The sequence below is a fragment of the Diospyros lotus genome, chromosome 10 (assembly GCF_014633365.1).
Source record: "Diospyros lotus cultivar Yz01 chromosome 10, ASM1463336v1, whole genome shotgun sequence".
NCBI classification, from domain to species: domain Eukaryota; kingdom Viridiplantae; phylum Streptophyta; class Magnoliopsida; order Ericales; family Ebenaceae; genus Diospyros; species Diospyros lotus.
Window position 1 is genome coordinate 35,541,517 of NC_068347.1, and position 24,311 is coordinate 35,565,827.

Genomic DNA, 24,311 nt, shown 5'->3' on the forward strand with positions numbered 1-24,311 from the left:
TTGTTGATCTGCCATTTATGCATGTTGTGTTTATTAGTAGTGATAGGAAGCTTTCTGGGGTGCTGGAAAATATGAAGCAATATGGATTGCTACGGACTTTTGGACAGTTTTTGTTTGCTAACATTGTGTGGATTTAAAAGATGCTGCCTTTTTAGAACTATACTGATGGTGTGTCGTGAAATATGTCTCACAATTCTTATTTATCTCGTATTTCCAAGTGTTTGTTCTAACTTTGCCATATCAGAGGGTAGACTATCCTTTTCGTTATCATATACCCAAATAGATTGTTCTTGCCATCTACCTTACGGAGGTAACTACTACAGTTGCATGCACAATCACCAGCCAGAGAGATGATGGGTACCAATTCAAAAGTTTAGTTCGTCAGTTAGTCAGTTGCATATTGTTTTGTCTGATGGTGTGTAACTTCCCTCCTACAAATGTTATGAACACAACAAAGTAATAGTCTTAACCTTGACCTTGAGCCAAACATTATCTGGTTCAGCCGCATCCATCTATTCTTCCTTGATGAAATTCATTGTGCCTCAAATCTGTCGAAGCACAAAGACTGGTAAGAATTGCATCCATGATTTCATGTGAATTGATACTAAATGGTGGCAGTGAATCTAAGAGCTTTATAATAACCAAATTACGAATCACAAGAAGTTCAATTTTCACATGAGATCACTAAGCCAAGAACACGAAAAGAAACGATCTCAAATATTTCATCACCGACAATAATAATAATAAAGCGGAATAAAAGGGAAGCGGCATTCGGGCATACGAAGAAAGAGCATAGAAGAATCGTCCAGTCCAGTCCAGCTCGAAATGGTTCTAGAGTATTTCCGAACAGCAAAAACAATTTCTTGATAGAGCATGATGATGATGATTGATTCTCACTTCACAAACGGAACACCAGAAGGTACTGATCGAGCATATTCATCATAATCTGCCCCGAAAAACTGCCTCAAGAAGTACTCTTCATATGGTATCCGTCTTGCAAAGAAACTCCAAACCACAATGGCGAAAGCAGCTGTTGAAATTGGATTGCAGAGCATTATCTGAGTGCCTACTGACCAAATGAAGAAACCACAGTATGCCGGATGTCGAACAAATCTATAGATTCCATGAGTGACCAATTTGTGGCGCTCCTCATGGTAAATCTTAATTAAATGAGTGAAGGCCTGACCAGCTGTTACAATAGCCATCTTCCGTATGATTTCCCCAATTACCACCATTACAAGACCCAAGTTGCTAATCCACCAGTGTTTTTTCATCCCAGGAAAATAGTAGATTTCGGCGACATACTCCAGCAGTGCACCAATCAGTGCGAGGAGATAGTTTGTGCTAATTAAAAGAGAACTAAGACGTACATTTGATCTACCATGGATGATCACTGCTAGAGCGTATTCAGACCCGTGGAAGAAAATTACTGCAAATAACATTTGGGACAGCTGTCTGCAAGCTGTGTAGCCAAAGATTTCTGTCATTGTTGCCAAATAAAGCAAATCAATCTTTACGGCGCGTAGACAAAGAAGATCCAGATGAATGAATTATCTCACTGCTAGTAATGCAGAAGTAACATTCCCGTACTTCAGACCTGAAAAGGTAGAAGATCTTGAGAACTGGAATACAAAAAGGTAGGTCCCTACAGTATCCCAAAGACGCTTCAAGAATGATGTTTCCTGCAAAATAAAGAGATACTAGACTCAGTAATAATAAGAGTTACCTGAACAAAAAGATACAACCGTGCTAAAGCTTATATTTCACTCAAAATATATGAACAGAATTAGGGAAACTTTAAAGCAACATAAATTTGTACACTCAAAACAAGATTACAGCCATATTTCAAAAACAAGAATTTACAATGTCTCCATTAACTAAATAGTCTTATATACCAATACAACCCCTCTTGGGATTAAGGCCTGTGATTGCTATTGTTCCTGTAGTATCATAGACATTTTGAATAGATAAATATTCATTTGTGCTATTCTTTTTCCTTCTTTTTCACTTTTAGAATTTCTGACTCTAAAATGCTTAAAATAAGTTAAAGCCCTTCTAAATTCAGAATTCCACATTATGTTAAAATAAAAATTCAACCTATTGTCTTGGTCCAATGAGCTAGATCATCAGCAATTTCTGATCAATTCATAACTAATGCAGAGGGGACAACAGCAGAAATAAGGCTGAAATTATAAATGATGAACTTTTATGATAATACACAAGCATAAATGAGCATCAATACAAGAAACCCTAACTCATGTTATGGGTTCCCACCCCTTCTCCCCCGCAACCTCACTCACAGAGCACATCCTAGAAGAAGTATCTTGGTGTATGTTATTTGTAAACATAATATCTTGGTAGATGAGACAAAATAATGAGTGAATAATAAATTTGAATTATGGTGAAACATCTTAGAATCCAATATTTTAAATTAGCAGGTCAAAAACTGACTACGTAGAATGTATGTTAAGTAAAAATAGAAGCGTGGAGTCATGATTAAGATGGTTTGATCCGAATGTAAGAATAGATACACACACCTATGAGGGTAGTGGATGAAATGAAGTTTGTAGCAAAAGAGGGTGGAGTCTAATGATCCTCCAGAAGATATGGCTATAGATAGAGATTGTTGGAATAGAATTTATGTAGTTGACCCCACCTAATGGAATTAAGGCTTGTGATTGTTGTTATTCTTGTATATAAAGTAGGTAGAATATGAGTGAATAATAACATATGAGGCTTACTGATAGCAGTGATTACAGGATGCTGTAATGCTTCTGGAAACTGATACTAATAGCACACTTGTCATGAAAAGAAGAGGTTCTACTCAACAGATATCAGGTGTTGTTCGGTTTTTCTAACACGGAAATTAACCACATAGCCCTAAAGAAAAACAAACTATAAACCTTGGCAATACAATAAACTAAAATAAACGCTTGTTTCCTAGAATCACATTCATTAGGATTGGAATGGTTTTTAACTCTGAAGAATTTCATATCTTTTTATAAACATGACCAAATAATTTCATTTGAAGAATCTAATTTTTAGACCATTCTGAGTGAGTTTACCTTTTTCTTTGAATAAGCAATGATTTCACTTGCCATGAATAAGGATGTAAGACTAAAAAAATACATCAATGAAAGGATAAATTTACAAAAGCAAAACCAAAAACATAACACAAGAAAAGGATAAATTTACTCATCCCATCCCATGTAAGAGATATTGGGAGATAGATAACTGGTCAGCAAAAGGATGGAGAGAAAGAAGAGTGATGGACGAGTAGAGAAGCTGAAAGAGAAGCAGAATTTTCTACTAAATATTTAGATTTCCACTGTAGCAACCACGTAACAAGTTGATATGCCTGCTACAAAAAGTTCCAATTGTTATGGTTAATCTAAATGTAATGACGTTACATAATGGTTTTGGATATGTTAAACCAAAGTAAACCTATGCATGGATCTTGCTTGGTCATGGGAAAGAACAACAGAAGAGAAGAAAAAAAATACTACCTGGATGCATTCGACTTCCTTTTCTTAGATAATCAACGCATTCGACTTTCATGTAGGTCAAATAACAAAAAATTCATCTTTAACATACGTGTGAGCACTTTGTCAGCAATCGCACGTAGAATAACAGTACGTTAAAACACAAAGCAAATCCCATTGCACAAAGGAACCATACTAGTGTTGATGAAACAAGAGCGAAATTGGATTACAGGAGCAAAATCCGAGAAATGATTCAACGAGATATTCACAGAAAGGGGAAGGGCACTAGCTGGTAAATCTTAAATAGCAAACTCACCCAATTTGTTGAAGACAGAGACATGCTTTGACGTCAGTTCCAAAAGGACATTGAAATCATAGCGATCAATGAACGGCAGAGACGGCAAAGGGCAAAACAACTGGGAAATAGCCAGAAAACATCAAAACAGGCTCGCAGAGAGAGAGAGAGAGAGAGAGAGAGGGGTTTCGTTTAGTTCTCACCTGAAGGCAGGAAAAACGGTGGAATCGAGGAGGACTGAAGGCTGATGGGATTGGGAAGCTTTATCTACGCCAAAGAGCATCCGATTCCTGATCAATGAAACCCTAAAGAGGCAGACTTTCAAGTGTGATAAAGTTAGTTAGTTCCCGAGAAAAGAGGCCCCATTCGTTTTTGCCGACACGCAAAATGTCTTTTTTGCACCATTTCATTTCCCTGTGCCTCGACCACCGTTTCATTTCCTCCTGTCCAACCCAAACGCCCTCTCTCTCTCTCCACGTCGCCGGAGGTCAACAAGCAACTCGGCTCTCTTCTCTCTCTCTCTGAGATGCCTCACGCGCCACAGCCGACGCCCTCAGGCCTCAAGTGCCTCTTCATCGTTGTAAAGAACAAAGCTTGATTACTAATAGAGAGAGAGAGAGAAGAGAGAGAACGAAGGGGCAAAAAAGACATTTTGTATGTCGGCAAAACGAGTCGAGCCTTTTTTTTTTTCTCTGGGCGACTATTTAGTTATTCTGCTTATAATAATAATAATATATGTATTTCTGATTAAAATTAATTATAATATAAAACCTTCATTAAACATAAAATTTTTGAAAATGATGACTATAAAATATAAAATTACTATCACTACGGAAATAAAAAATTTGTTGTGATGTTATAAGAAAAATATTAGATATTTAAAATTTAAGCACATTATAAAAAAATTATATTAACCATAAATTATTTTTATATTCTTTTTCTATGATAGCACACTCGAAAAAAATAGGTACAAGATAATTAATTATATTGTCATTCTAACATTAACTCCCCCACACTTACATATTATTATGTTATATATTTAAATTCATGTCATACAAAATACAATTCATGCCTTGCCTCAAGAGTGAGTGTTTAAATAATATTTTTAATTAAATTATACCTCTTTTTATTTTCATCATAAAATAAATAATCAAATCTATACTTTTATTCTTTTACTTTTTTTCTTCACATGATCATTCAAATTTTTTTGTTATTTCGATTACACCACTTAATTTATATTTTCGAATCAATTTAACCTCTATTTTTAACTTTTTTTCATATAATAATTTAAAATTTTTATTATTTTAAATATAGTACTAAATTTATATTTTTAAATTAATTTAACTTTTATATTTTTATATGTCAATTTATTTTTTTTTAAACACATACATTGTGATGAGTGCTCGTCTCACCGTACCCCTTTTTTTTAACACATAGTATGTAACGTGTATTTTTTTATTTATATTTTTTTATTTTTTATACATAAAAATATAAAAATTAAATTAATTAAAAAATATAATTAAAATAACAAAAACTTATGAAAAATATCAAAATATAAAAATTAAATTGACTTAAAAATCTAATTTAAAAATATAATCAAAATAACCCAAAAAAAAAAGACTTGATAACCACACGAAAAAATATTAAAGCACAAGGATATGAATTTTACCTAAAATAAACAATAATAACAGCAACTCGGGATGTCCAAAACTCATAACAAGAAACATTAGATGATATTTACACCCTTCCAAGAGTTGAGAGTCAACCCACTAAAAGATTTATTGATGATAGATGGTAACATCTTCCCCTACTTCCATTGTTCTGGACACACACGCGCACATATATATATAGATAGATAGATAGATCAAGCTTAAATAAAGAAGCTGAAATAAATCAAGAAAAGCTTGAAGCTCCAACATGATCAAACAACTGAACAAGAGCCCTTTAGTTAACGTTATTTGGCATCATTGTCGCCGCCACCATACTGCGTGGAGTTTCCATTCCAGAATGCATTTCGGTCGCTAAACCGGCTGTCATCCTCCTCGTGCTTGAGGGTGTGGATGTTGCTTCCGAATCGGGTCGACTGCGGTTGCCTGCTCTTGCTATTATTTCCAAGGGTGCTTTGATCCGATGACTTAGCTGTTTGGGATCTCCCTGTTGTGCTTCTGAGGTTATTCTGCAGACCAGGATTTGGCCCTACAGTAAAATAAACATTCAAGAAATAAGATTAATCCACATTGTGAAAGGAATGACAGAGCATGAATATGGTAGCTTCACCTTTCTTTAATACTTGAAATGAGAACTTGTTTCTTTCCATTTTTCTAAAATTTCAGTGCCCCAAGATTATAACATAACCACTAGGCTCTTTGTACAATTTGAAACCAAGTATCATATTAGGCAAATAAAAATCTCCTGAACCAATGGCCTGGAAATGAAGTAGGGAGGGGAGGTTAATCCACTATCAGCAATTTGTTCTATCTCAAGTTCTACATGTGAAATGAAAATTCCCAGATATAATAATATTGCCTCTTCCATGGCAAATGCCCTGATTTTTGGATGAACCTGACCGTACAGAAGGAAACGATGTGCAAATCCATTACAAAAAATATGTATAAACTTATGTAGCTAATTATGCCATGATCATAAATTGTGTGTGGAGTTACGCAGCCAAAAGCTTTTATTGAGATCTAACTGGAGAATGCGATAATAGATGGAGAGACTCACTGTATTGCCAAATGCCACTTTGAGACTCCTGTGCAGAATTTGATGAGCTGGCACCCCCACCAAGATAGGAGAAAGGGTTTACATAAGACAAAATCCTTTTTACTAGTCCAAGATATCCTTCATTGCTCCTATTCAAAGTACCTTGACCAGTTGTGGAAATTGTTTGGCCAAGGGATGAAGACCCTCCTCTATGGTAACCAGTAGCCCGATTAAGTGGCACCACTATTAGAGCTTGTCTGCCAAACAAACCCAATTCTGACAATGTTTTGTTTAAATCTGCACTAATATAAAAAACATCAAATTATGGACTCTGAAAGTAACAACCAACCACTATAAGACCATTGTTGTATCCTAAACAATTTATATCTGGACTCTGTATGAGTTTAAGTTTGACACATTCCTGATGTAATTAAATCAGTAGGATTCTCATTCCATCATGCACTGCCTCTAAATTATGATAACAGATAAAACTATATTGGAATGTGCGCATGCGTACATAAGCACACATGAGAGAGAGAGAGAGAAAAAACTAATTTCCATAAGCAGCTTCACTTATCTACAAGTATGAAAATGTATCTGAGATCAATAACCCCGCCCCACCCCCCTTCAAACAGACAAATACCTCATAGTTTTTCTTTGACCTTTAACAAGTCTAGGTAATTGGGGGGACTCAACTTCATAGTTCCTGGGAATAAAGGCATTTACATTTACAAAGAATCATTCCCATTTTGGAGACATCAAGTGTAATTGCCATTTTGGTAACATGTTGGACATTCACTTCTCTGAACTCAAGCATAGTCATTCCCATGTCAAAGAAACTTTTAAGTGTCACGAATTGTTTCTCTTTAATTAAAATTTAATATCAAAGAACAATTGTATCAAGGTCGTTAAATTTATTAAAGGTAAGTGCATGGCCCCTAAATAAATGCATTCCTGACACTTCTACTAGTAGCATATGTTGTAAATGGTGCAATAAAGTGTTCATCTGAGAAAGAGAAGCGTTAAATCTATAGTTATGTCATGCCTCACAAAAGTGCCATAAAACAATCATGCTTAACTCCAAAAGGTCCTACATATCAAAGAACTTCTCGTTAATTTTCTTCCTTCCTCATTGAGGAAATAGGCAACCTGTTGGACTGTTAGCATATTACAATCATAACAGATTATGTATTCCTTTACCATTTCCAATCGAGCGTTTCATCAATCTAATTAGTCAAAAATTATAACCCGGTATTTCATCTAGAGAATAAACTTTACTGGGTGAAATGCCAAAACTAGGCAAAAGATCTTCATATTTAGTGAATTAGCAGCAAAAGATGAGTGTAGCGGAGATGAGGATGTTAAGATGGATGTGCGGCCATACAAGAAAAGATAAAATTAAAAATGAAGTTATTCGTAATAAGATAGGAGTAGTGCCAATAGAGGAGAAGATGAGAGAGACTAGACTAAAATGGTTTGGTCATGTGAGAAGGAGACCAAGAGACGCTCCTGTGAGGAGAGTTGATGAAATGGAACAATTAATCAAAAAAAGAAGTAGAGGCAAACCTAAGAAGACTTTGAGGGAGACATTAAAGTTTGATATGAAGTGTATGGATCTCAATGAAGATATGACAAAAGATAGAAATATATGGAAGTCTAGAATTCATGTAGCCGACCCCACATAGTGGGATAAAGGCTAGATATGTTGTTGTTGTTGTTGTTGTTGTATTTAGTGAATCAGCATTACATGATAACATCAGCATAAAGGGAATCAGGAAGGCAGCACGATAACCATACCTTGGTCATTGAACGCCTTGCGAGGATAGGGGATAGCAAGATCATAAGAGCCAAATGCACTTGCTTGGTTCTCATCCACATAGTCTTTTACCATTCTCAAAGTGTTTGTCAGAAGGAACTTCCTTTGTAAGTTAGTGCCATCAAGCAATCGGAGATTTAAATAAACATCAGTTGATTGACTCGAGCAGGAATCTAAAGCATCACTCTTGTCTTCCTCTACAGCATCAGGCTTTTTAACCTGGATGGAGACGGAAACAGTTGCCTTTTCGGCTCTACCTCCTGAATCAATTTTATTGTCCCCTGCAGCACCAGTCTTTTTGTACTGTCGAGATTCAGGTTCCTCACTGCCAATTGCTTGAGAAGCCCCTGTTGTAGGTAGAGAATGATGATCAACTGCATTTAGATTTTTTCCTGGGACAGGACATTCATCTCCAGCTCTAGAAGAAATATGACCAACTCCAGAATCTTTAGGATCATTCACAGCACTAGGTGACTCTTTAGTTGTTTCACACAAAGAGCTGGAGGATTCAACTTCACCAGGAGGAGTTTTGTTGGCTAGTTTGGAAATTTTGTCCTGTGCCAGCACACAGAATATAACATGCTAATATCAGCACACCGTACTAAAATAAAATTCTAGATCTCAATCAAAGCATTTTGCATATACCTCATGAGCAGGAGGGCCATGATTGTCTGTTGAAAGTGAAGGAACATCCGGTCTTGAAGAACCTCCTTGCTCCAGTGAGGCTGTAGTGTCGTGTGGCTCAGGTTTTCTTGAAGAAAGTGCTGCAGTTAGGAAAGTTGCTGTTGTTTCCTGAAATTTGTAATAAAATAGTACCCATCTAAGGTGAACTGCAAGTGCATTTTATTCTATAAAAATTATTAGAACTTTAGAAGCCAATGCAGAGTGTAATCAACACCATGTCTATGCATGTAAAGTGAAAAACTACCATGATACAATGACCTCTCATGACAGTTGTAAGTCATAGAATGTTTCTTCTTATCTTTGTCTACTCAAGAAAGTAACTGGCAGAAATGAAATCGAACTCTCCTGAAGTTGATATTGAATAAGCTCATATCCATTAATGAAACAATGTTCTGGACTAGAAAATCTTGTAAACAAAGATAAATATGTGTGCCAATAAGAAGGATGATTTCACACTAACTGGTAGCAATAACATTCACAGAATAACGCGAATACCCCACCACCAGGAATCCAGTAAATGCCATCACTTAGAATTAAAATTAATGATAGGGAAATATTGGATCATCTAATGATGAAGCCAATTGTTCATCTGGTTCTAAAGATACCTCTACAGTCTACACACAGAAGCAGCAGCACCTGGATCTTTGAATGCCAAATTGTGATGTTCTCTCCATTTATTTTCAAGTATAATACAATCCATTGTGAATATTGAAGTAAAAGACATCATCAATCCATGGAAGGTAACACTGTAAAATCTACTTATAAGGCTCCATCCTGCAACAATGAATCTCAATATAGACTTTTACGATAAGTTAAGCTCATCTCCTATGTCTCTGAATCTGGATTTTATTTTATTTAATCAATTGACTAAAATTATGAAAAGGTACATCAATATTTTTCCTATTAACTGAATTTGAGAATTGCTACCTAAATGACTAAGAAATTGACAGATAGTTCATGCTAAATAGGTGGATGGAAATAGAAACAACAGCACTAGAGATGATGGTGAAGGTAGTATGGCAGTAGTGGCTGTGGTGGGGCTTGCCGCTTGCACCCATGTGTTTAGAGAGTGGTAAAAATGATACTGAAAAAGGCGACATAATTGATAATTCAACTCTGTAAAGAGTTGACAACTTGACAATCATATCAACACACTTGTAAGTCCATGTTTAAGGAAGTGCATCAATGACCATTAACTACAATCACAAGGTATATAGTAGACCTACAAACAAATACACTCAAAGGGAGGCTTGCAATTTTACTTTTGATGATAAATGCATCAATGCATGCTGTATATGTAATTTAATGACATGTGTACAGGTCAAGCTGATTGATAGGTAATGCATCACTTCTTTAACATGCTCTCCTGTACATGTATACTTAATCATCAAAAATAGACCACAACTCAACAAACAAGTGTCAGATCAAAGATCAGTCCTACATGACTCGGCACAATTCAAATTGGGAGAACAGGCATCCCTTAGCAGGAGCTGTTCCCATACAATAACCCAAGTTCTGAGGATAAGCTGGCAGGACAGTAAGAGTCGTGCATCACCAACCTGGATATGAAGACTCAACCATGCCTTTTCAAGGCTAGATACCAGAATATCAGCACTGACAAAACCCTCTGCATATAAATTCAATTTGAAAGATATTTATACTCCAATAAAAATAAAGTTATAAAGAAAGTTCTATTCTATTGAAGTTACCATTTTGCCAAAGTTGTACCCCATTGTATCCAATAACTGCAATAGATGGGGTGGATTTATGCGGATCTGCACAGGATGATGCAAGGAAACATGCTATTTTTTCAACTATTTGTGAAACCTTAACTACTCAATGAAACAAAATCTAACACCAGCATTGTCTTGATATCTTACTCTGCACCTAGCATGGCTTCAATTAGAACTTCATCATGCTTTTACAAAAAGGGGGAAGAAGAAGAAAGAACAAAAGGGGAAGGGGACAGGACCAGTAAAACTCTGGAAACATGTATAACCAAGCCTTGTTCCCACAAGATGGGTTCAGCTACATTGAACCTAGATCACTGATCATCTATATCTATAACCAAATATTTTTTCAGCCCATTATAATCTACATCATGCTTAAGAGTTGCCCCCCAACTTTCTATTGGTGTTCCTCTACCTGAAGTAACTCTTTTGCTATCAACTTCAGCCATTCCATCCACTCCTCAATCTATTGATCTTTTTCTCAAGTGATCAATCCTTTTTAATCACTTCTCATGCATCTTATCTTCTCAACAGAAGCTACTTTGACTTTAAACACTAGGAAGGACAAAAACTGTAACCTATAAATGTAGTTAAGGCAAAGAACTGACTAATGACTGTTTTTGAGGTTCATGCATCTGTTTACATGGAAGATTCCAAAATAGGTAAAACGTTAATGCAAACTGGAATCTGGGTTCATGGAAATAGAAGAAGGCAAAAAGGTAAGTATTTAATAGATTGTAGCCAAATCTACTCATGTATTTATTCTTGCAAAATGAGAAGAAAATAAAAAGATATTCATCAAAAAAATCATAAAATAAAAAATAACCTACCCTTCATTTCCCATCCAATCAAATCCTAGTTCCAACAAAAGATAACAGCCCCCAGATCCCATTCTACTATAAGTGGCTCAACCTTTTCCTTTGCAGTTCCAAAAAAAGAACAGGAGTTGTTCTCCTCATGGTGAAAAAGCCAGTGCTTACTGTTTTAGAGTTTGTTTAATCTTATTGTTTAGATTAGGGTGGACAATTAATTTATTGTCAGGGAGCAGGAAGCTGATACAGCAGGAGGTTCTTTGATTCTAGATAGAGGAGACATTGAATTGAAGGGATGGATTTCAGTCAAACATGCAAGAAAAAATAGCAGAATCTCTGAAAACAGATCCACTACCAGTTTTCAATGTTCCTACTGCTAAGGGTTTAGCTGATATATTGGGAATGCCTTAATAGTTATATGGTTCTTCTCCTGTAGCTTCTTCTAATGCTGAGCATTCCTGACATTTAGTCATCAAATGCTTCCATAGGAGTCTTGCAGGTTGGAAAATCAGCATTTGTACAAAGGAGTTGAGCTTATGTTGATCAAGAGCCTGCCCTCTTACTTTTAGAATGAAAACTAGACTTCTCTTTCTTTGCACTATAGATTCTCCAGAGGTATCAAACCATCAGAAGACTAATTTAGATCCGGCCTTTTTTCTTTGTTTTTATTTCTTTTTTCTTGGGGATAAGGGGAGAGTATCTTTGATCTATGGAGGAAGTACCGGCTTGGAACCTTCTTTATGCTCAATTTTATTCCTTATCCCCCAAAAGGAAAACAGTCCCAAATAGATATGAATTTAGAAAATGTAATATTCTTGGAATTGAACAGGATAACTGTCATCTAGCACAGGATACATATTGCAGAAAAATTAGCTGCATCAGTGCTTCCCTCAGGGATCTGCAATAAAATGCAGTACTTTGATACAGACTCTGCCACCTGAAAGCAGAGTGCAAGTATAAGAGCATGGTGCCAGGAATGAAACATCACAAACATTTTCCAAGACAAATACAGTAAGGAACTTACATTTGGATCTACCCATGTTGATTCCTCTAAATGAGTTGACTCTGCATTGTTACCTGATAGACCAAAACAAGAAGTATAAATGAAAATCAGGTAATCTTAAAATTACAGGAAAAGAATAGTGAAAGCATTAAAACAAAATGGTAAAAGAGCATGTACCCGTGCAGTCTAAATCATGTGCAAGAGAGAGCCCTTTTACACATTAGAATTACCAGGAAAACACAAAGCAGAGGGAGATATAATATTTGTTCCCTAGCAGGCCTATCAATCCATTGATTAGGAGACCATGGATATGAGTTCAGTGGGTATTGGTGTTTCAAGTAGGCTGACATTGGTTCATTAAATTGATTCATTGATGATTTATAGCAGGATTTATCTTAATACACATAAGGATGAATGGACAAGTTAATGTCGAGAAATTTATCTTATTAAGTTGTTACAGGGTTAACAAAATTATATAATGTGATCCTCAAACAAAAAAGGATGTCAGATGAGCAGAGAAAGAGCACTCTGATGACATTTATAAGAATAACAGTAACTTTCAAAATTTCTCCTACCTACAAGTTTGTTCATTTAAATGTACATGCATTGTATCCCAATCCTATTCTTCCATATTTATCATCTTCTTCAAATGGTCTTAATATTTACTTACCCCAAACTTTGAGTAACTAGTTAACATGCTATCCCCTTTCCCCTATTTTGTGTGTCAAATATCCAAAGTTCAAGAAAACTAAATATGATTTCTCATCTTACACACCTTCAAAATCTATATTAAGATTCAATATCGCTTCCCCCTTCCAAAGTATTCAAATGGGTAAGAGGCAATGTGTAGAAGTTTCATTTAGAATGTGTGCATGGTTGACCAAGTCACAAAAATGGGGTGAAGGAAAAAATTACTTTACCTAGTATGCTCCATGACTAGAAAGTAGAAACTCCTATAACAAACACCACATAGCACATCTGTTGTGGAAAATGCTCAAACATTTCATAGCCTATTGCTTCCAACCTCTGTTATTAAGTCCATTGACAACAAAAGATGACTAAGAGTAAAAATATTTTAGCAATCAATACACCACATCTACCTTGCCTATTGGAATTCGGGCCTGTGATTGTTGTTGTAACGAATACACCACGTCGTGATATTTAACCAAAATGAAATATTCCTTATTTTAAGGCAACTATATATATTTGGCATGATTAAGTAAATAAAGGCTGACTGTACCAACCAATGCTCCTCTATGTGGAATGACAAAAGCCTTAAAAATTGGAGTGGTTTAACATACATTCAGCCAAATTTCTTTTTCATTCTTGGTTTCATTTTGCTTAGTCTTATTCTAATAACTGATTGAGAATAGCATATAAAGAATCATTTATCTGCACCTTATCACAAGTTGGTATTCCATTCAAACATGAAAGTAAAAGATAATAAAATTCCTTACCTAAAATATGGACAACAAAAAGTTTCTTCTGCCTTTTGGCTTCAGCAATTGCTTCGGGTATAGTACCTTTGTAAGCAAGAGAAGAGACCGAAGGCTCCATCTGTTTAAAAATTTCATTAAATAAATGAACATTCAATGGAATTAAAGTTTCGTTCAAACTCCTTATGTTTCATAGAAAGCTCAATAACGTAAAAAGAACAGAATTCATGGTTGGACGGATATTGACTATATAGTGTTAGCTTAAGATAAAGAAAGAAAGGACTTTTTATTTTACAAGAAGACCAAATCAGAAACAAAGTAAGGAGCTATAGGATTAAAAAAGTTAAAACCTAAGGGCAGAGGGTCAGGTAATCCAACCAGAAGAACCACAGCGCACTTTGACATAAATATCTTTGAATGTAGAGGCACATTCAAGAAGAAACTAAATCCATTTCCATGTATGTAAGACAAAAATCAAATTGTTTACACTACTCAAGAAAAAAGACCAGTCTGAAAACTATCAAATAATTTTGAACCTTAATAGTTTACCTAGTTAAAAAATTAGTTAAACCAAAAATATCTGAGGAACATATATGAACCATTAAGGGAAACTTATTATAGAAATTTGTGCCCATCTTCAAATTTTCTAATGTGATGAACCTGCAGCGTGTCCGCCCTTCACAGAAGGGTTCTTGCCCCAGATCGTAAGAATGTAAACGTTTCTCCATATCCCATATTTGACAAGCAAAAGATCACACCTTTTACAAAGTAAAGTATCTATTCTCATGCCCCTTGGAACTTAAGAGTAGGCTATAGGTAATTTTCTGAAATAGTTAAGAATTTTGTCCGCGTTACAGATAATATTACCAAAAACAGTTATTATCTGCAAAATTTAGGACACAAGCAAATCGTGGACAAGGTCCACAACAAAGACAGGGTACTCACCACAACTCTGGATACAAGAACTCACCTGGAAATACACAAAAAAACTCTCCGTAGCTATTCCTAAAGCTCGAAACAGGGACCCGAAAAAGGAAAAATAATTTATTCTTGTATCAGGACGTATGTTCCTCAAAACCCACAATCATTCTAGTCGTAAATTGACGAGAGGTTACAGATTCCGAAATAAAACGACGAAACATAACATACCTAGCAAAAAAGAGTGACGAAACAGAGAATTTGAGACAGTATTAACGATTAGACGACTATCAAGACCGTAGATGGAGAGAGAGAGAAAGACAGACTTGGGGAAGGTACAGTGATCGTGGAGCAATTGAATGCAATATCCCAAATCCAATCAAGCTTCTAGTCGGTCGAGGATTGAGAGTGACGATGGCGTGGGTCTTCTAGTCACCGCGGGATCTGAAGTATCGGTTTCCTCCTACCGAACCGTAATGGATCGAACCGGATGAAGCAGTGATGGATTGTCCTATCTCCTAGTAGACATACAAAACAAAAGGCCGGTCCAAGCTCTGGCCCGTATCATATCGGGTTAGGCCCATTTGTGTTGAAGACAACCCAAATTAAATTAAAAGAAAGTGCCCTGTGTCTCCTTAACATTATTTAACAGTTCACATTTTATGAATAATTCTTTTTAAGAAATTCATGATAATATAAAGTTAAGTTGAGCAGTAATATATAATCATAACTAAAAAACATTTATATTCTACCAAAGTAAATAATGGCCCCTTCTTAGTACTTTTTATACATATATTTATATATTGATATTTAATTTTCCTCCACTTTCATCTTGCTTAAAATATAGTATTACACAACTTAATCATTGTAATTATTGATTCCTCAATTATTATGTTTAGTACAAGTTCATGAATGGAATAATAAAAATAAATAGTTTATAAAAATATATTTTTACATTATACAAATTTTTAAAAATATATTTAATTTAAGAATCATAAAAATACCAAATGTTTTTCCAACAAATTATTTTCTCTTTTAGATAAGAGTATTAAATAACAATAAAAAAAATTAATTTTTAAATAAAATTATCTGCAATGAACTAATGAAAAATCCAGAATACTGAGTGTCTGTCATGCCCAATCGTACTTATAACCGCATCAAGTTTTCAAGGTGAACAATTTTTAGTCAAATAAACAATGTGGGCAGGGAAAATTGGCAAAATAGATATGTAACTTTCAAAGAAAACTAACGATTTAATTAAAACAAAGTATTGTGAGATACTCACGCAATGTGATTTATGTTTAGTGCTCAAAATGTTAAAATAAAGAAATTTAACCAAGCATAGGGTTGCAATCGAATCAAGGCAAATTTCATTGAGTTCAGGCTCAAGCTCAACAAGCTTCTAGCAAGTCTAAGCTCAAGGTTGGACTTGGGCTCGGGCTCGGGCTCAAACTCGAATTTGTCAAAATTATATTTAAAAAAATTTGATAATCTAATATGTAAATAATCAATAAAAATAATTTTAGGTCAAACTTGGTAATCGATTAATCCCTTAAAATGATAGTTAACCACTTAATCGATCAACTCTTTGATTATTTAAATAATGTTATTGTATCATATATTCAAGTAAAGTAAATATATAATCCATTAATCCCTTAAATGTTAAAATCTTACTTGATTAAAAGAAAAAATTAGTTAAATACAACACTTGTTACTTAACTAAACATTTATTTACTAGATCAAAACTATAATTATTCTATTAAACTCATACAGTAGTTAATTAATCCTCAAGTTATAGTATATCTTATCATCAACACATTTTAATGAAGAAAGTGTAAAAAAAATTTGCATTTAACTAATTTCTCATCATCAAAATATTCTCAAAATAAAACTCAAAAAAATGTAATGATATTATTATAATAATTTTATGTTAAATAATATTTTTATAAAATTATGAATAAATTTATTAATATATTTATAAACAAGTCTATTTACGAATTATTCACAAACTTTTAAAATTGAAGCTACTCAGAAGTTTCTAATCGAGTCAATTTGCGAATAGATGAGCTGAGTTTTACTAAGTTCAAATTCAGCTCGTTTACAAATCGAATTTCAAAATCAAGTTCAATATCAGTTTTTTTACATTAACAAACGAACTTGAACCAGTTTTTATCGAGCTGAACACTGAGCTGTTGGAGGATTAGAGGCTCATTTGCAACCTTAACCAAGCGCAAATAAATGGCAAAAGTAACTATAACTCAACCAACTTATATATGTGACATTCCATAAAAAGTCTTTTCATCATTTTAAAGAAATGGGTCATTCCATTCTCCTGTAACAACCAAATATTCTTTTCTGATGATTTCATTCTCATTCTCATTGCCTCGGCCTCTATTGGGCTCAACCTTAATTGTATCGTTGTTTGTGAAGTCCCTTCCAAAAGAAAGCACTTATGGTTCCACAATATGTGGGTGAATCATCCTGGGTTTTAGGGGATTCTGAATTCAAATTAAAGAATGAGGATTAGAGGCTCTAAACGATTCACTTTATGTAAAAAATTCACGGTCTAAAGGGGATCTTAAGGAGTTGAATAGGAGTTACTTCTCGAATATCTCTGAAAGGGCCAAAACATCAATTCTTGCCCTTGATCTAGCTTATAAAGAGTTTCATGACCAACTGAGGAATGTTGACTTGCAGTCTAAAGTCATTGATCTAAGGAAGAAAGCTAGAAATCTAGCTAAGGCAAAAAAATATTTCTTTTCCCAGAAGGCTAAATGCTCTTACCTTCTTAATAGTGACAAGTGCACAAAATTATTTCATGCAATGGTCAAAAGGAATGCTAAAAGGAACTTCATTCTAGCAGTCTTCAAGGAAAATGGTTTCCCCACATCCTCCATGCAACAAGTTAGAGAAGAATTCCTCAATTATTATCAAGGGTTGTTGGGTATAGAGGGTAATTGTGATCAGATTGATGCTTTGGTGTTTGATGCTAGGCCTAAAGTCTCTAATGATCAAGCTCAGGACCTTACCAGGCTTATCTCCGAACAAGAAATTAAATATGCTTTGTTTAGCATAGGTGATGACAAATCCCCAGACCCAAATGGATATTCATCCTGTTTTTTCAAGAAAGCCTAGCATATTGTGAGAGATCATTTTTACGAGGCAATCGAAGAATTCTTCAGCTCATGCTCTTTCCTGAAATAGGTTAATCATACTGTTGTTGCCTTAATCCCTAAATCCTCTCATGCGTCTAAGGTGCAGGACTATATACCAATTGTGTGCTGCAATGTTACATATAAAGTTGTCTCCAAAATCTTGGCTACTCACTTGGTTCCCATCCTAGATTCTTCGGTTGATCAAGCTCAATCAACATTCATTCAAGGAAGAAGCATGGTGGACAATATTCATTTAGCTCAAAAACTTATGAGGAAGTACAATCATAAGAGAGTTTCTCCTCGTTGGATTGCTAAGGTAGATATCAGGAAGGCTTTTGATTTTGTTACCTGGTAATTTATTAAGGATGTTCTTGTTGGTATTGGCTTCCCCATTACTTATATTAATTGGGTGATGGAGCATGTCACCACTACCTTATTTTCTCTCTTAATCAATGGCAGCTTATGTGGGTTCTTTAAATGGAGGAAAGGTCTAAGACAAGGGGATCCCTTGTCCTTATTTCTATTTGTTCTATGTCTGGAATACTTTTCCAGATCGCCAAAAATTGTGACTAACAATTCTGATTTTAATTTCCACCCTCATTATGGCAGCCTCCATATTACCCATCTGGCCTTTGCAAATGATCTTCTGTTGCTGGTTAGAAGGGACATTCCATCAGTTAAAACTTGTTTAGATTGTCTTTTTAATTTTGGAGCAAAATCTAGTCTTTATGTGAATGACCTCAAGTCTAATATGTATTATATTGGTATTGATGATCATGACATTGAGGCTATCCAGAATTTATCCAGAAGGGTCAAATGCTATTTCGGTATCTCGAAATTCTGATTGCGGCTACCAAGCTCAAAATTAATTACTATGCGCCTCTTATTGATAAAATTGCTGGTAATATTAAGTCTTGGAAATGTGTCTCTCTATCCTATAAAGATAGATCTGAATTGATCAAGAGTATTCTCCAGGGGGTAGAGTGCTCTCCAGAGGGTAGAGTGCTTTTGGCTCTCGATCTTGTCTATTCCAGCTGCTGTCATTGACAAGATTACTCGGTTATGTAGGCAATTTCTATGGAACTCTCTTCACTCTCTTACTTCTTGGAAAGATGTATGACTTTTGTAGATCGAAGGAGAATTAGGTTTTAAAGACCTGAGATGCTGGAACTTGGCTCTGCTAGCCAAGGTTTTATGGAACTTCCACAACAAAAAAGACTCTTTCTGGGTTAGATGGGTAAACCATGTTTACCTTGGGCATTCTTCGATTTGGGAGAAAGCATGCAGAAAGGATAACTCTCCTCTAATGAAAAAAATATTTGCAATTAGAGATTCTTTGTGCTGCTCAGAGAGGTCGATGTTAGCAACTATTTAGTTATTTGAGACTTGGAATCAAGGCGACACTATTAAAATGTCATCTGTTTACAATCACTTTCGGCCTAAGGGTTCCAGGAAAATTTGGGCTGGGGATGTTTGGAATTCAGCAATCCCCCCTAAACAAGCATTTATTCTATGATTTAGTACTAATTCCAAATTGCTTACGAAGGACAACCTGCATTTTCTGGACATAGATAGAGGTTGCGAGCTTTGTGGTTCATGCGATAAATCCCACCAGCATTTATTTTTTCAATGTCCAGTGAGTTCAGGGGTTTGGGGAAAGATTAAAGCTTGGATTGGTTTCCGACGATCTATGTCATCCATTGTCAGCGCTTTAAAATGGATTAAAAAAGAGAGTTGAGTATCTGTTTGGCAACCTAAGACCAAGAGAATAACTCTATGTAGCACAATCTACTACTTATGGACAACTCATAATAGGCATATTTTTGAAGGCCAAAAACCATCTATGGACAGGATTGTTTATAAGATTAAAACACAAGTATATAGGATCATTTTTTCTTTATATCCTTACCTTTTATCTCATTTTGAATCCCTTTGCTATGGGTCATTAGCCTTGGTCTTTTTATGTGTCCCTCTTAATTATACCCAGTGTATATGTATAGTCCATTTTGATCAATGCATATATTTATTTATTGATAAAAAAAAATATTTTAGCAAAAGCTAGAAAGAAAAGCAGTTAGGCAGATCCATAAATTTTTGGGTGCTTATCTAAGGAATGGAACATGTTCCTGACATTCTGTCCGGCAATGAAGTTTGCAGCCAAAAGTTTCCCACAAAGAATGACATATATCCAAAGAAACTCGCAAGAACATGCAACGAGAAAGACCAGAAGTTAAACCAAACAACCAGTCTGGTATGAAATGAAATGCAAATACAGCATCAAAAGAGCCATAATTGAAAATGCACACAACTGAACACAACATCGAGGGTGTGTTTTCAAACTTTAGGCTGATAGAAAACGAGCAAGGATGCATTGCAAATGTCTTCAGCTGTGTCACCAACTACAATACTTCATCCCCAACAATTAAAATGCCTGTTCATATGAGACATCCACACACGCGCATACTCATATGTATACGGCCGCAATCTACTCTATAGTCATGAATCCAACCTTCGTCTATGGCATTCCCTTGAGCTGAAACAGTTCTACAAGAGCTCAACAATCTTTGGCCTTTTTCTCAGCTTTTGGTTTCTAGATGGTTTGATTGAAGAATCATCAACAGGGGGCATGTCTCTTTTAGAATTTGTAATAGAACATGTGGCATCATCATCGTCACTGTCACTGCTATTGTCGCTGCTAGCTTCTGATTCTGTTTCACTACTACTAGAAGCTGCCAAAGAAATCGTGGGTTGATAGCCAGCTATTGCAGACTCAGCAGCGGCAATGGCCTCAGGTGTATGCAAATCAGCAACACCCAGCATCAAATCCTGAGTTGAATAAGATTCAACATCAATAATGAAATCTTGTTGGTGCCATGTGGTCCACAGAGGGGGGGAAAAAAGGCAACGCTTACCATTTCAATGTATTCAGATTCATTCCCAGTAAGCATTTCAATATCATAATCTTTGGCATTATTCTGCATTCCATTAAGAGTGCATTCATACTAGAATGAAACAGAGAATTGATATATTTTTTACACAAATAATGCAAATCGTTGGGGTATTGACATGCATACCATTACATCATCCTGCAACCTTTCATTTGCCTCAGATAGAACTCCTAAGAAATCTTTCACTTTTCCCATAACTGTCAGAAACACAATCTGTTAGGCACCAGTTGCGAGATGTCACTGTTTCTGTCTGCTCAATATCATTACATTGCTAGAAACTTCAGAATAACATAAACTTTAGGATATGTTGATGCAGGTGGCATCAGAATAAGCAATGAATTGTTAAACAGTGCATTAGATTTCGAGCTAACAGAATTGTTAATAGTGTGTTACATCAAAGTATATGACTTTTCAAGGGCAATCCAAGAAGTACATTGTGAATTCTAGAGTAAACCACTTCATATACCAGTAAAAAGACATTAAAAATTAGCATTCCTCATAAAGGCATTTAATAGACTCCAAGTCCTTCACCAATCTTTACATATAAAACCGACAAGACTTTTCAGTCTAAGATCCTTCAATACCATCGTGCCATCCTGACATGGTATAGAAGTAATTAAATTTGCACTCAAATTCAATTAGTTAGAGCTAAACCAATGAAAAAAATTCATCTATGCCATTGCATACTCTCAAGAGATACGCCAAGAGATTATGATACCAGTTGAATGGTAAGTAATCCATGGATTGGGAAAAAAAAAAAGAAACTTCTATAAGAAATTTTAGAGAAAAGGATTGTAGAAATATTTAAACCAGGACCTTTTGATAAAGAAACCTGACCAAGATTAATAAATTGGAAGGATTTAGAAATATCTAAATAATAGTTCTTTTTATGTTTGGTAAAAGAAGACATTATTTAGAATACTGATTTTTCTCCAAAAATAAATTGAGCAAATTCATCAATGAACAAACATCAAGACCAATTAGTATTATCAAAATGTAAGTGAGGAAAAAAAAAATGCATACTTTAAATGTAAAAGAAAACCTCAAATTACATGGTAAAGAGACATTTTTTTTTCTCGAGCAACATAGAAAAGTTCAGTTGACTAAGCAGCTTTAGAGAACCTAGAATAACATTTGAAGATGGAGAATCTAAAACTAAAAATTAGTAAGAATAATGTCAATTTTTCCATCCAAAAATCCTTGTTCCAAACACAATGTAAGAGTAAATTTTTCCGTTTCCGAGAGGATGCGGTTTTGCCCTAGTCAAAATTTAAACGTTCTCTGGTATGACAATCTGTTGCTTCAGTATTAAGAACTACTCTTCCGAAACATAGCATGTACCATTCGTCAAATCAAATATATATACATACATATATATTTTCTTTTTTCCTGCTCAAGCGAACTAAAAATCATCAATTAAAACTTATCGAGAATCCTAAAGAGAGAGAGATCAATCACTATTGCATCGGCGCATATGCAGAGATTAAAGAGGAAGAGGGTGAAAGCAGGCCAAGAGCGGAATCGGCCAAGTTAGCCACGCACACCTACCTTGGCTTTTAGGAACAGAAGAAGTGAAGGGCATCCCTTTTCCATTGGGAGGGGTTTTAGGTTTTTGGTTCTGAGTCTGGCTCAAGTCATTGCTTTTGCAGACAATAAGCTTTGATTCTGCAAGAAAAGATATATATCCATGGATAAGCCCAGTTAATACACAGTTAGAGAGACACACAACCCTATATGTACATAAATAGAGCAAGAGAGAAAGAGGAGGAGGAGGAAGGAGACCTATAGTTGAAGACGACAAATTCTTTCGTTCCAATTCCAGAAGATCTTTGTTGCTTTCAGCCATATTTCTTTCTCTCTGCCCTCTAGACAAGAAGAAGAAGAAGAAGAAGAAGAAGAAGAAGCAGCAGCAGCAGCAGCAGCAAAGTTTCTGGTTTCAAGCAGAGGAGGCGCGGGTTGGGTGGGCAAGGCAAATCTGATCCAATTGTAAGACGAGTTAAACCATAATTTCGACGGAAACGAAAGGGGAAATTGATACGACATGAACTGAAAATAAGAAAATAATATTTAAAAAAATAAAATATAAAAATATATGTAAATAAAAAACATATTTTTTAAAAATAATTTTTAATATTAAAAATAATTATTCAATCTAAAAATAAATATAAACTTCATATTCATCCATAAATTTTATCATTCATGATTATAATTGAGCTAAACTGAGTCGAGCATTGCTAAGCTCAACTCAAAAAATTTGAGCTCAAGTTTGAACTCGGGCTTTGGCTTGCCACCATGCTCGAGCTTGCCAAAGCTTGGCGAGCAAGAGCTCAAGTTTGTGTATTTTGGCCATAATTTAAAATAAGAAATATGAGAAAACGAGGGGGCAACGAGAGCGGAAGATGCAACAGTAGGTCGACGAGGCGACGACAATAGTGGAGGATATAGTGGCAGTCAAGGGTGAGAGGCGAGATGGCAGCTAGAGTAGCGAGAGGGCGAGAGAGACGAAGAGATACGTCGATGGCGAGAAAAGCAACAGTGGCAACTGCCGACAAATATAGAGAATGTAATAGCGATCAGTAACAATGACGATAGGTCTTTCTCTAATTGCTCCAAATCTTCAGTAAGCTTAAATTCCTTGGCAATTCTGCATTTCAAATGGTTAAACTAGGGTTTACAACTTATATACTATTTATATTATATAAATTATAAATTAATTTCATATACGCTCTTATTTATTTTATTTCAACCCTTATAGTTTCGATTATTCCAACCCTTATAGTTAACAACTTATTTTTTATTCTATATATATATATTTATAGAAAAAATAATAATAATCAAGAATAATTATTATAACATTATATTAAGGCACTCAAAATAAAAATTTAGTTAAATGAGAAACATGCATATAGATGATGAATTATAATATATAATTTGATTGACTTAATCTTTTTTATTGATCAATTAATTTTTGTGATCCATATATATAGTCAACAAACATTAAATATATCTTTTTCAATAATACATTTATTATAATAAAATTAATTAATAATAAATAGTTAGACTTAAAAAATAAGATACAATAAATATGTATTGTCTGAAAATTAATGTATGGTGTTAGTGTGTTTTGCAACATATAATACATAAAATAAAATAAAAAAGTTTTCATTTTGCATATTACTCAAAATATGTACAAATTTTCTTATATTTTAAATAATTACTATAATTTCATGACAATATTATTTATATATATTGATGTAATATTATATAATTCATAATAAGTCTTATTTAAAATTAATAATAATTTTAATCATCGTTATAAATTATTATTA

The 24,311-nt window shown here is 34.7% G+C and overlaps 3 protein-coding genes across 6 annotated transcripts; all 3 read right to left on the bottom strand.

Annotated features, from left to right (window-relative positions):
• Window positions 1–612: 612 nt before the first annotated feature.
• Window positions 613–4,315, bottom strand: LOC127811602 (protein-S-isoprenylcysteine O-methyltransferase A-like). Its single transcript, XM_052351611.1, has 4 exons — window positions 3,981–4,315; window positions 3,799–3,898; window positions 1,598–1,682; window positions 613–1,480 (listed from the first exon to the last, which is right to left on the bottom strand). The coding sequence occupies exons 2-4, from the start codon at window positions 3,820–3,822 to the stop codon at window positions 894–896; spliced, it is 696 nt and encodes a 231-aa protein (XP_052207571.1). The 5' UTR covers window positions 3,823–3,898; window positions 3,981–4,315; the 3' UTR covers window positions 613–893.
• Window positions 4,316–5,488: 1,173 nt separating this feature from the next.
• Window positions 5,489–15,362, bottom strand: LOC127811486 (plant UBX domain-containing protein 11). Of its 3 annotated transcripts, XM_052351394.1 has the most exons (11): window positions 15,206–15,359; window positions 14,932–15,110; window positions 13,983–14,082; window positions 12,547–12,599; window positions 12,378–12,459; window positions 10,690–10,755; window positions 10,540–10,607; window positions 8,942–9,088; window positions 8,278–8,851; window positions 6,502–6,777; window positions 5,489–5,973 (listed from the first exon to the last, which is right to left on the bottom strand). In XM_052351394.1, the coding sequence occupies exons 3-11, from the start codon at window positions 14,080–14,082 to the stop codon at window positions 5,732–5,734; spliced, it is 1,608 nt and encodes a 535-aa protein (XP_052207354.1). In that variant the 5' UTR covers window positions 14,932–15,110; window positions 15,206–15,359; the 3' UTR covers window positions 5,489–5,731. The 3 variants fall into 3 exon arrangements, with proteins under 3 accessions (XP_052207354.1, XP_052207351.1, XP_052207352.1); XM_052351391.1 differs by lacking the exon at window positions 14,932–15,110 and having other exon boundaries at window positions 15,206–15,362; XM_052351392.1 differs by lacking the exon at window positions 14,932–15,110 and having other exon boundaries at window positions 15,111–15,278.
• A 4,942-nt stretch (window positions 15,363–20,304) lies between these two features.
• LOC127811487 (uncharacterized) lies at window positions 20,305–22,975 on the bottom strand. Of its 2 annotated transcripts, XM_052351395.1 has the most exons (5): window positions 22,765–22,975; window positions 22,531–22,647; window positions 21,109–21,179; window positions 20,947–21,009; window positions 20,305–20,860 (listed from the first exon to the last, which is right to left on the bottom strand). In XM_052351395.1, the coding sequence occupies exons 1-5, from the start codon at window positions 22,826–22,828 to the stop codon at window positions 20,579–20,581; spliced, it is 597 nt and encodes a 198-aa protein (XP_052207355.1). In that variant the 5' UTR covers window positions 22,829–22,975; the 3' UTR covers window positions 20,305–20,578. The 2 variants fall into 2 exon arrangements, with proteins under 2 accessions (XP_052207355.1, XP_052207356.1); XM_052351396.1 differs by lacking the exon at window positions 22,765–22,975 and having other exon boundaries at window positions 21,109–21,195; window positions 22,531–22,642.
• Between the last annotated feature and the right edge of the window lie 1,336 nt (window positions 22,976–24,311).